This window comes from Peromyscus leucopus, chromosome 9 (assembly GCF_004664715.2).
Source record: "Peromyscus leucopus breed LL Stock chromosome 9, UCI_PerLeu_2.1, whole genome shotgun sequence".
In the NCBI taxonomy this organism is placed as follows: Eukaryota; Metazoa; Chordata; class Mammalia; order Rodentia; family Cricetidae; genus Peromyscus; species Peromyscus leucopus.
The window spans coordinates 247,136-260,077 of NC_051070.1; the positions used below are offsets into that span (position 1 = coordinate 247,136).

At 34.2% G+C, this 12,942-nt stretch overlaps 1 protein-coding gene across 3 annotated transcripts in view; it reads left to right on the plus strand.

Annotated features, from left to right (window-relative positions):
* The window catches only part of Fgf14 (fibroblast growth factor 14), a 232,015-nt gene that overhangs the window by 64,488 nt on the left and 154,585 nt on the right, over nucleotides 1-12,942 (plus strand). For all 3 annotated transcript variants that reach the window (XM_028868301.1, XM_028868302.2, XM_028868299.2), the window contains one exon: nucleotides 1,782-1,885. In XM_028868301.1, coding sequence (XP_028724134.1) covers nucleotides 1,782-1,885 — 104 coding nt within the window. The remainder of the gene's footprint in view (nucleotides 1-1,781; nucleotides 1,886-12,942) is intronic.

Sequence of the window (12,942 nt, forward strand, 5' to 3'; positions counted from 1 at the left end):
CCAAAATCCCAAGGAAAGAAAGACAGTGTAATTTTATTATGGTTATTTAGGCTCTATTTTAGAACTTTTTTTTACTTCCCATATTATATTATTTATAATATTCATATTACTCTCGCCTTTGGGAATTATACTATCTAGTTGACATGATATATTCAGAAGCTACAATACTTTTTTAAAAAGCAGAATACAGAAATTAAAATAAATAGATTTGAAGTCATTGGGTTAGATAGTTACATAGACATAAACTTATATCTTACCTTAAAATTATGCACAGAAGTTCAGGCTTATCCTACAGTGCCCATCCTTTCAAAGTTTAGAGAGATAATAAAGATACGAGTGACCATAGCTTTCACACACAAAGAAGAGACACAGAGAAATGTCAGGACAAAGCTTAGTACCCAACGACACCACATCGTACTCAGTATTAGGTAATAGAAATGATAAGTAGCAAAACCTTTTCCTTTTCTATATGCCATAACCCTACAGAGTCCTGCCAAGGACAGCTCAGTGTTACTTTGCATAGTGAAGACAATACTCAACTGTTCCCATATTAGCCCCCAAATTAATCTCTGTGTAGTTATCAAGACCATGGGCTGCTGTTTTTCCTTTCATCATTAAATTGGTGCAGATATGTTATGACCTGGGGAACAGGTATTTGTAATTATTGCAAAAGAGGATGTAGTTTTCTCCATCCTGCATCGCATCCCCCGAGAAGAAAAGCAGAACAACACTTGCTGCAGTTTTAGTTTGTAATTATGTACTGAGTAGCCCTAGAATGAAATCAAATTGCTCACCAATTTCAAGTGGCGTGTATTCTGTAAAAGAGTTGAAAGCCTAAAGTTAAGACATTTTACTTACACATTGATGTCAAGAGCTGAATGCTTCCCATGTCGATTCCCATTGCTCAAAAATAAATTCAAGTTAAGGAGTTGAATGAGAGCAGATAATTAATTAATAGCTTTCTTGTTAATACCACTTGTACTAAAAATATTGCTGGAGATCCACTAAACAGTCTATAAATAGCAGAGATATTATGGTTGACAATATTCAAGATAATGTTGAAAAGTACACTTTGTGAAAATATACTACATGAGAAGTGAAGAAGAATAGAAACCTGAATGGTTTTTAAATTACTAGATATATAAAAATGAACATGGTCCACTTTTAGTTTTATATATAACTTTATAAAACATCAATAAATAAAATTATTTCTTGAAAATTTGCATGCCATTTTATTTTATTAGTACCTTCTAATTTTATTCCATGGGCAGCTGCACATCTTTTCTTTTTTTTTCTTTTCTTTTTTCTGGCATATGATGTTGCTCCTGCCAAAGCAATTTAGTTTGGGAATTACTTCTGAACTTCTGGCCTACACTGCACTGCAATGCTCAGTCACAGAGTACAGAAAATGACAGTCATCTTTCAAGTTGCACTTTTTAAATTCTGCTTCCTGAGAATACCCATAGATGATTTTTTTTTTTTCTGGAATCTAGTAGGTTCAGAAACTTTGACAGTAGAATCATGATTACAGGTTTGATTCTGTTCTGTCTCCCAAACCCTTCAGAATGGTATAGGTGAGCTTGCTAAAGAGAAACCAAAGCTGAGATGCTCATTTTTCTATATGGCAGTAGCTTCATCACCATAAAGAGAAACAAAACTTCGTTAGTTGAAACTTGGAAAAATAGAAATACATATGATGCTTCTTAACAGAAAGAGAAGGGGAAGTGCTATGGAAATGCTTTGTCTATTGCTTGGTGACAGATCACCTTTCTCTTCAACAGCTCTGTTCAACCTCATCCCTGTGGGACTGCGCGTCGTTGCCATCCAGGGAGTGAAGACAGGGTTGTATATAGCCATGAATGGAGAAGGTTACCTCTACCCATCAGTAAGTGACATGCCAATGACAATTGGCCCTCAGTGTGTTGTTAGTAAAATAGGAAAAACAGTAATAGGGGCCAAAGATGTGTGTGCATGGACTCTGCCATGTTGACTTTGGAACTTGGTCATTATAGGGCTGTTGCAGGAGCTGCTTATTAATTATTCATCGGTGTTTGGTGACAGGAGCACATCTGAAGGAACAGTAATCTTCATCTTAAAATGTGTTTGCCACATTTTAAAAGATGACCTAGTTCATAGAAAGAATCAAAAAATTTCTCTTTAGTATGATCTTTTTATTTCTGTTTATAAATGCACTCGGTTTGGAGACTTTCAAAGAAGTGCCATTGGCACACATTTTCTCTTCCTAATTTATTTTTACTCAGTTTAATAACTGAATGTTTACCTGGGTCAATATGCTGTGTCAATCTTTTTTTATCTGGAGACTCAGTCAAGGTTATTAATATGCCTGTCACCTCACCAGCATAGTTTTTTTTTATTTAAAATGTTTAAATGTGTTTTCAATTTTGGAATATACAAAATATTAACTGTACTCATCATACATGCAGTGACCACTAGGACTTACTTCTATTTGATCAGTGTCTCCTCTTTTCCCATCACTCTGTTGGAAAACAGTGGCGTGGTTTCTGTTTCAATGAGATTTTTTTCATTTCCAAATATGGTATATAATCACTTTACACTTTACACTTGGAATCCAAAAGCTTGTGTTTCTAAAAAGGAAACAATATGAGATTTGAAAGAGAAAGAAGCACAGTCACCGCTCAGTCTCTGTAGGCAGTGCTTCCAAGATCCTCTGTGGATACTACAATCTGGGAACACAAAATCATCTTTATGAAATGGTGCAGCATTTGTGTGTTGACTACATTTCCTCATGTATACCATATCTACATTTTTGATGATATTTATATGATATGAATAATAAAGAGATGGCTGTTTTATATATTGCTTAGGGAATAATCACATGAAAAAGATATATATATATATATATATATATATATATATATATATATGTTCAGCACAGACACAAGTTTTTATAATGCTTTGATTGGCTAGTTTGAAGGTATAAATACTAAACCAGTGGCTAAAGAAGGACAACTATATTTATTTTAATAGGAATTCCAATAATGAAAATATTTTAGTAGAAAAATATTTCTAATAATGAAGTATGTATCTCACACAAATCTAAGCACAAGTTTCTAGTTTTTTTGTTGATATTTACTAGAAACTGACAAGTTTTTCTACTGTGTAGCCTCCACTGAATTTTTTTTCATTAACTTAGTTTCCACCACGTATGCTGTGCTTATGCACTATAATACAGCTAGAATCTCTTCCTATTGATGGCTGGAGAAATACATATTTGATCACAGGTGTTTTCTTCCACTAATCCTTTAGAATAAATCAATAGATTAAAATGTAAATACCGTAAAATACATTCTCCTTTGAGTTTGCATTCCATTTTCATGTAAATTCTTAGAATGTTTGTCATTCAATCTTACCACCAAACAACTGTAATATTCAGTTATGATATTATCTTATATTTATGTACCAATAATATATGACTTTATGCACATATTATATATAATAAACACTCTTTTCAGCCTTCCACAACAGGTAATCTATTTTTCTGGCAAATCTGGAACCTCTGTCAAAGGGAACTGCAATGTAGCACCAGAGTCCCTCTTATCTAATCTCACTCAAGAGTATTCCAAAGCACAGAACTGAGTATTATATTATGCAAATTATGTACTGCTGCAGGAGATGAATATGCAGCATGCTGTGAGCAAGATCAAGACAGAATACCTTACAGCTTGTCTAGGAAAACATAAAAAAGAGATCATTTCTAGAGATGACTCATTTCAGATACAACTCAATTTTACTGATTTGACATTTGTTCTGTTATTTTTGTTTATTTTTCCCCAAGTAATGTCTTTGAATAATCTAAATATCGCTAGATGTACTGCCAACCACAGCATCTAATTCTTCCTTTCTGTTGCAAATTTTACCTCATGATTGTTCTCTCATCATAATATGCTATTATCAGACATTTGTGTTTGTTTTATCTTTTTGCTACTATGGGTGATGCTTTTAATTATTGCTTATTTTGAGTCAGATTATAATTGTAATATATTCTCCTCTAAAGATAGATTATGTCCTCTTGGATATGAGTTTTGGTCTAGAACAAATTCTAGTATGTTTAGAGAAATATAGCAGTACAGTAACCATAAAAGCAAGGCAGTTACCTCAAGTCCAACCACAAGCATCTTAAACATGGCTTCCTTGTTCAGGATTCAGAACTTATGAAGTTGCTATGGGGAACAGTATTTGTACTTCTAAGTATTGAAGGATCTTGATGCATTGTCTTCTACAGGTTGTGTGGGTGGTTGGCTTCTAGACATCCCCTGTCATGACTTGAGTCTCTGACTTATAGATTTTGGTTTCGTTTCTTCCCGTCTTTTGGTACCATGAACCCAGGCTATGTCTGAGCTGAAACTCTCCCTAGCCTAGTTGTTGGAGGAGAGCCTTTCCTCATTTCCATCTTCTGAGAAACAGACTTTGAGAGAAACTCAATGCAATTTCAAGTCTTTGCTCGTATTCCATAGTTAAAATACTTCACTGATTTCAACTAAATACAGTTTGAACATTAAATATTTTAGTGGAAATAATGTTTTTTCCATAATTACTAATTGCATAAGTCACCAAGCACCTACTAAGAGAGTGACATAGAAATGATGTTCAAATTATTTTACTTTATAATAAAACTGAAATTATAATAATTGTAGTAGTATTTGTTCACTGTGAAGTACTCCAATCATGAATTAATTTACCTTATCTTATTAGCAACCTTTAATATAATAAGCATAACTAATGTATCACAATATAATATAAATAAAATAGGCACTGATATTCAAACTGCATAAAAGTTTGCTGTAAATCCCTGTAGTAGACACAAGCAACAAAAGTCTGATTTACTTCTTTACACTCTAGATAGTTCACGATCCTGTCTCCATTTCAGATATTTTTTTATTATATGGCCTGGCATCTGTTACAACAAGAACCTAAAAATGCATGATGATGCAACTAAAACCTTGGGAAGGAAAAACTTCATTTGAGACACTCAGTAGGAAAAACTTGAGGAGCTGACAAGTTGGCTCAGTGGTTAAAACTGACTGCTCTTCCAGAGGACCTAGCTCAGTTATTATAACACACTTTATTTGGCTCATGATCACCTCTAACTCTAGCTCCTAGAGATATGGCCTCAGAGGCACACACGCGTGCGCGTGCACACACACACACACACACACACACACACACACACACACACACATGCACACACGCACACGCACATGCACATGCACATGGCGTGCATGCTACTGCACATGCACACACAAATAATCTTATAAAAAGGAAATTTAACTTAATACCATCAATGTATTATATGAGACCTATTTTATCAAGGATCTATTTTTGTGGGGGGTGTAGGTAATAAAATAGGTCATTTCAAGTGAATTATGTTCCTCGACCTTACACTGGTGGTGGTCTCTAGGCATGTATTTCTCTATTTCAGGAAAACTCTTGCCATCCCTTGTTATCTAAAGATATTCAATGTGTTCAATAATGATAGTTCTACCTTGTGGGGATAAAAATGTTTCTTGACTAAGATATGAATATCCCCAGTATTGGAGGCAGTTGTTGCCTGTGGAAAATTTTCTTCCACATGACAACAGCTATTTTCATGATTATAATGATTATAGTATGTCACTTGCTATGTGTCTCAAGAGATTTAATGTCATATGAATGGTTTGCTTGGAGTTATAATACAAGCTCTCAGGTCAGAGAACAAAACCATCAAATATTTTATATAAGAATTAAACAGGTTAAAATACTGCTTAAGAAAAATGTCTGTTTAAGCTTATAAAAACTACCTATTGTACTAAGAGAAACAATTAGGTGTTTTGTTTTGCTTTACCAAACAACTTACTCTTGAAAGACTAAGCAATCTCCTGTGGGGTTGGAGAGATGGCTCAGCAGTTAAAAGCACTTACTGCTTTTGAAGAGGACCTGGGTTTTATTCCAAGGACCCACATGGAGTTCATAAGCATCTGTGACTACAGTTCCAGGACTTCTGACACCCTTTTCTGGGCCCTGTGGGCACTACATACATGTCCTTAAATAGTACATCTGTATCATCCTGCTCTCTATCCAAGGCTCAGGGAACATTGTGGAAGAAGTAATATCAAAAATGTAAGAGTGAAAGGATAGGGAGAAGTGAGATCTACAGCCCATCAACATTTCATTATGGATAGAGCAGGGACTTATGGGGCCCCATCCCTAACTGGGAATTATTGGTGGTTAGTGACTGATGGAGGAGAGAGATTAATTTTATTCAGTAGTGTGTACACTGGTAATACACGGGCTCATACAGGTAACCCTAATGAAAATCAGTGGGTTTTTTCACATAAAAATATGAAAGTAGTAGGGGAAGACCACTTGGGAAGAAGTGGGTCTTCCAGAGTTGGGGGTGTGTAAAAGATAGTGATGTGGGTGAATATAATCATAACACATTATATACATTTATGAAATTGTCAAATAATAAATTTCCTAATAGAAGCATGCGAAGATAGAACTGTTATGTGATGGATAGTGTTTCTTTTCCTTTTATTTATACTCATGTGACAAAGATTTAGAAATGAAATCATATAGCCTTATAATGCTAAAGAAAGAAAGTAGATAGAACCTTAATAAACCATCTTACTTATTAAGAAGGCTTCTGTTGGTGCCAGTGCTTGGGGAGGTAGTGTATCCTTGCTAGAGAAAGTAGAGTGTATCACTGTGGGTGGGCTTTGAGAACTTATAGCCTTGATCCACTTCCAACTTGCTTGCTCTCTGCTTCCTGCTTGTGGTTAAGGATGTCATCTCTCAGTATCCTGCTCCAGTTGCCATACTGTCATTTCCTGCCATACTTTCCTGCCCTGTAGAATCATCTCTCTGAACCCAAATAAGTTCCTTCTATAAGTTGCCTTTGCCATAGTATTTTACCACAGCAGAAGAAAACTAATATACTACCTTTACAAATTTCTTACCCATACCTCAAGCCAAAATATCTACTTGAGATAGGTTAGACACAAAATACATACAAAAATATTTTAATAATCACTTAAAATATAGGCTAATTCCACATTCTTGATGTGGATTGTTTAATTCATTTACTGGCTCATTCACCAAATATTTACTGTATTCATACCATTGAACATGTACTGAAACTATAAGGATAAATGAAAATATAATAGTTTTCAAACATATCAAACAAACCATTAGTCTAAGGAAAGGGAAATAACCAAATTGGCTGCTGTGCTCTGCATTTTATGCTAAACACAGGCAAAATCATCCCTTTGATAATTTCAAGTTATCCATCTGTGTGCTTTTCTGTCTCTTCTCTCTGATCTTTAAATTATAATTTTCTTGGAAGAACAGTGACCATTTACTTTACTGGAACATTACCTGTTAACTAGCATGAACCCAGAACACAGTTGGATACAGAGAAATGATAAAAATGTAGCCTCATGGAACCTTCAGTTTCTATAGACATGAATTATATGTACTGTACAAATTAACAGAATTATTTATCTAGAGTACAGAAGTTTGTGCAGTGCCCTGAACTATTTAGGGTTGCACTAAATGTTCATTGTTGGTTGTAAAATAATTTACTCAATAAGAAATGCAATTTCATGGGATGGTACACATTGCACTTCTGATCAGGCTGTTTTGGAGCCTGTAAGAAAGAGTATTATCTGAGGTTAGATACTGGCCTTAAGACCCAACCACTGTATAAACAAAGAGAGATGAGTCACAGTTATTAGGCATTCCCCAACCCATGTTAAGGCCTCATAATTGGTGGCTATTTGTTGTTCCAATAACAGTAGAGACCAGATGGGAACAAGATATTCTCATGTAGACTTGGAATCACTGTTCTTGTCCTCTGAGAAGATAGAAGTATTTTATTTGATCATTTATCTTGGCTCCTGGCCATTATTTAGCAGAAATTTCCCTGTGAGCAAATCAGAAATATTATTTGACTTTACTTTTAAGCTGGTACATCTAGTACCTAATGGTACCAACCTGACAAATGATGAGTTTTAGTTTATACACTGAGAAAAGCATTTACTGATACTGTGTAATAAATTAAACTGTACATGCCATCAATGAGGGTATAATAGCACAGGTTTAAAAATGGATTGCTCTTTCACTAATATAAATTTCTACAATTAATTCATCTGCCTTTCACCTGTAGATTCATTATAACATGGTATCAACCTCCTCTACCCTAGACAGCTCTCTTCACACCAAGTTTTCTCTTGTAATAGATTTTTTTCTCTTATAATTTAAGGGTGTCAGCTTCCTGGGCTGCAAATTACTCACAGATCTTAGTAAAACAATGTGTCCCTTGCTAAGAGATAATAAAGAATAAATTAGGCACATGTTGATATATCCCTTGAGAATTGCATATTATTATAGCCTGAGGAACACTATATTATATTAGAAGCCACATAAAGTGCTCACACTGCAAACACTCAATTTAATTTGCAAGTATTTTCCCTGTAATTAAGATTTATGCTTATACTAACTTTACCATGTTAAATTATAACACCATATTAAATTATAAAATGATGGCTGAAATATGTAACTCTAAGATGATACCTTCATATCTACTACTATATTACTGTTTAAATATTGATATTTAATATGTTTTCTATTTTAAGACCACATGTTATTAAGAATTTAGAAAAAAGGAAATTCTTTTGGTTTTAATATTTTTGGAAACAGGCTGGCAGAGAACTCACTATGTAAAAAGACTAGATTGAGCTCCTGATATTCCTGCCCAAACATCCTACAAACTGGGATTACAGGTGTGTGCCTCATACTTGGCTGCAAAGTTTGATATTAAGAATTATCACCTGTTATTATTATAAAATAATTTCTCAATGTATGGTAACAAATAGATATACTACAAATTAGATAACATAATTCTTGGTTTTTTCTTCCAGTATCAAGCTAGATATCTGTATATTTTATAATAAGAATAGTAGAACAAATCAACTTTTAAATTGCTCAGAAGTCTTAAAGACAAAGGTTAGCTGGGAAATAAGAAAGAGACTTAAAAAATATTCATAGAGAAATAAGTGGTAAAGTAAAATATTATTAAACTTAAAGAGGAAATATCTAAGAAATTATTTCACAGGTGCCATAAATGGTTTAGCTATTTTCCTAGTGAAATTTGAGCCACTTGAAAGATAGTTTTATAGAATTAGCAGAGCCAAATGGCTATCTGGAAGAAATACCAGTAAACCCTTTATTTAATTTAAGATTACACTACAAAAGAAGGTTTGAACATTGAGATTGACAGAAGAATCACCTTGAACAAAAGCTCTTATGTATTTACTTCAAATACTCAAATGCCATGTAGTATTTGGGATGAAGACAAAGTTCATATTAATTTAATGCATTGTTTATCCAAAAAATATCAATCAGAAAAAAATAGAAAAGAAAATGGTACTAAATGGGTGACAGTTGTGTAGTTCACAGGATGTACCATCACACTTTGGTTTTCTGAGCCACCAAAGCCACTCCTGAAGGTATTTAAGAATAATAACTTCATAAGACAATATGTTCCTGATAGTGGTTAAAGGAAATATAAAATGGAATACAATATCAAACTTAATTTTAATGGTCAGATATTCCAGTCATTTCCTTTACAAGTCACTTACATAAGAAACTGTTGTAACCCTGGATATCTAGATTCCTGTGTGATAATTATTATGATAACCACAAACTAACTATTCTGTCACATTTTCTGTTGGTTTTACATTTCACCTAAAAAACATTGGCTGCTTCCAAATAATTTTTGAGTTTGTTAGAAGTGATATTAGAAGTGATAGACTGATATTGGCTACTTAAGGTGATTTTACGTTGGAGCAATGGTAAGAACAGCTACATAAATGTAAATAAAATATGCCTGAATTGCAAATACATACAATCTAAAGCCTTCAAATCATTTTTAATATATTGTTGGATTATTCTTGTTAATTAACCTCCAAAGTGAACTTGTTAATCATAGTTCCATAACTTAAAGAGGGAAATGTCTAATCATTTTATTACATATGTTTGTGTTTATGTGTATCAGTTTTATAATCACATGCTAGTAAGACATATTTTTTCTTCAGAGTGAAAAAAGATACACTAAACACAAGTTTCTCACAGATATATGAAGGTATTTTTCCTTTTCTCATATGTGAATTGCTGTGAAAATAAAATCCACTTTCAGCAGTATGGAGTAATACTTGTACCTCACAGGTCATGCTATTTGTAGTTCCTCAAATGCAAAGGATGCAGAATTAATTTTCTGGAGCTTGAATAGTGGAATTGGTTGGGGAAGAAGTATAATGGAGAGAAGGCCCAATTCAGATGACTGAATAATAAGCATGATGTGTTGTATAAATAGGATGAAGACCAAATACCTAAGATATTTGCAATAGTTGCAGAGACATTTGGTAGAATGCAACCCATTTTGTGATTTTAAAAAAAATGCTACACAAATTAAGTGCAGAAGAGATACCATCAATACAATAGGAACCAAAAATAATAAGACAACAGCTGATATTATACAACAGAGGAAAAGCTCAAAGTTTGCCCACAAAAAAAAGTCAAGCTTGCCCACATCAATAAGTTTGTTCACCGTAATGCCAGAAGTTTCCCCATGAAGGGCTAGGAACACAGCTTAAGCCAGTAGAATGATGCCTGGCATTTGTGTTATGCTCTGAGATCTATCCCTAGCACCACATACAACCTGGTGTGACCTTGCACACCTGCAATTCCTATACTTGAGAAGTAAAGACAGAAATATCAGAAGGTAAATGTCATTCTTGGCCCCCTAGTAAGTTTCAGTCCAGTCTAGTCAAGATAAGATCCTGTCTTAAAATAAGAAACAAATGACTAAGTGAACAAAGAAATGATTAAACCACAAAATTCTTCCAAAACTGCATGATAATTGATAAACAAACAAAGAAGTTTCAGAGCTTCAATTCATCATGTAAAAGTCAGTGTTGTAATTTTGTGCCTATAAGAAAATATATGAATCAGATACCAAGAAAATAATTACATTGACAATGGCTATAGAAAAAATAAGATGGCTAGGAGGAAATTTAACTGAAGATGCAAAAGAATTCTCCAAAGAAAGCAATAAAATATTGATAGAAAGAATTGAAGATGACCCCCAAATAGAAAGACACCTTATGCTCATAGATTAGAATTGTTGCTGTCATAGATTAGAATTGATATTGTTAATTGCCTTACTCCTTAAAGTGATCTACAGATCCAGTACATCCTAATCAAAATACTTAGGGCATAAATAGAAAAAAATCTTAAAATTTATATGGAGTCATAGAAAACCTTTCACAGCTGAAGCAATCTTAGAAACAAATGAAAAAATGAAAATAACAACAACAAAACCAGAGTAAGAAGCATTATGTTACTTAACTTTAAAACATACTATCAACCTGTAACCTTCCAACCAGCATAAACTAGCATAAAATAAATAGGAAGACTTAAGGAACCTTATAGAGTTATCCCAGAAGTAACTTCACACATCTACTGCCAAGTTCCTTCCAGAAATGGTGTGAAGGTTAAGAATTGAAGAGAGGATGGTTTCCAGTAACTGATACAAGGAAGACTGGATATCCACATGCAGGAGATAGACTTTTGTTTTTCACCAGTTACAAAAATCTACCCAAAATGGATTAAAGTCTCAAATGTAAAACCTAAAACTATGAAACTACAAGAAAAAAAAAAAACATGATAGAGAAATTCTAAGACATTTACAGAAAGCATGGCTGGTTGTTGGGCTGTGTGGTGCTCAGCAATCAGGATGTCCACAACACATTTGTCTTTCAAATATGTTTGCTTTATTCACACAAACATTCCTTACAATACCATACTATTATAAATGTTATGGAAATCTCATGTAAACAGACATCTCACACAGCAGGGAAGCTCCAACAGGCAGCTACAGTTTTCCACTGGGAAATCTGCTTTGGTGAAAACACTTTGGGAGAAAGCACAATTTATGCCCATCATGAGGTCCTTCAGCTGTAGCAGGCTGGGAGTGTGGCACCGTTGTTGTGCAAGCTACAAAAGGCCCCCTGAGAACAATGGTCAAAGTCATGACTGATGGTCATATGTGAACTCAGAAAAGATGCTGGCAACTGCCAATCTCTGTAGCCAGAGCCACACAGTGGCCAGCCTCAAAGTCACCTTGTCAAAAAAAAATCAGCAAAGACTAGAGATGCTTTGCCTCAGGAGCAAGGCAATAGGTCCTAGGGTCACCTCCAAATTTCTAGTTTTTTAAGTTGTCCAGTGTGCATTAGTTTGATTCTATCAGAGTTCACAGTTTAGTACTGGTTCACAAACATATCAATGCCATGTCAGGGTTTGTTATTAGCATATCAAAGCCTGCCTTTGGCTTGGCTCATATTGGAGCTGCCTTATGGATGGTTCCTATCTTTCAGGCATTACATTATTTCAAGTCACACAAAATTATTTTCAAGTTATCTGAAATAGTTTCACTTAGGTTGCTAACAACATTGGAATTGACAAGGTTATTTTAGACAGTATCTTCAAAACACAGTATCAGGAAAAATAAAGAAATGAGATTGTGTGTTTTTAAAAAGCTGCACAGCAAAGCCAACAGCACATAAAAGTGGCAGCCTGTAGAATATAAAATATTTTCACAAGCTATCATGTTGACAAGGGTTAATATCTTTAATACATAAAGAAATTCAGTAGTACAAGGCCAAATAACTACTGAAATATGAGGAACAGGGTCAGAAAGATAAATCAGTGGGTAAACAGGCTTGCTTTTGCTAACCGAGTGACCTGAGTTTGATCCCCTTGAACCCTTCTGAAGGAAAAGACTGATTCCATCAAATTTACTTCTTGCCTCAACACATACACAAAAATATTAAAAAATAAATTACTAAAATAAAAATGAGCAAT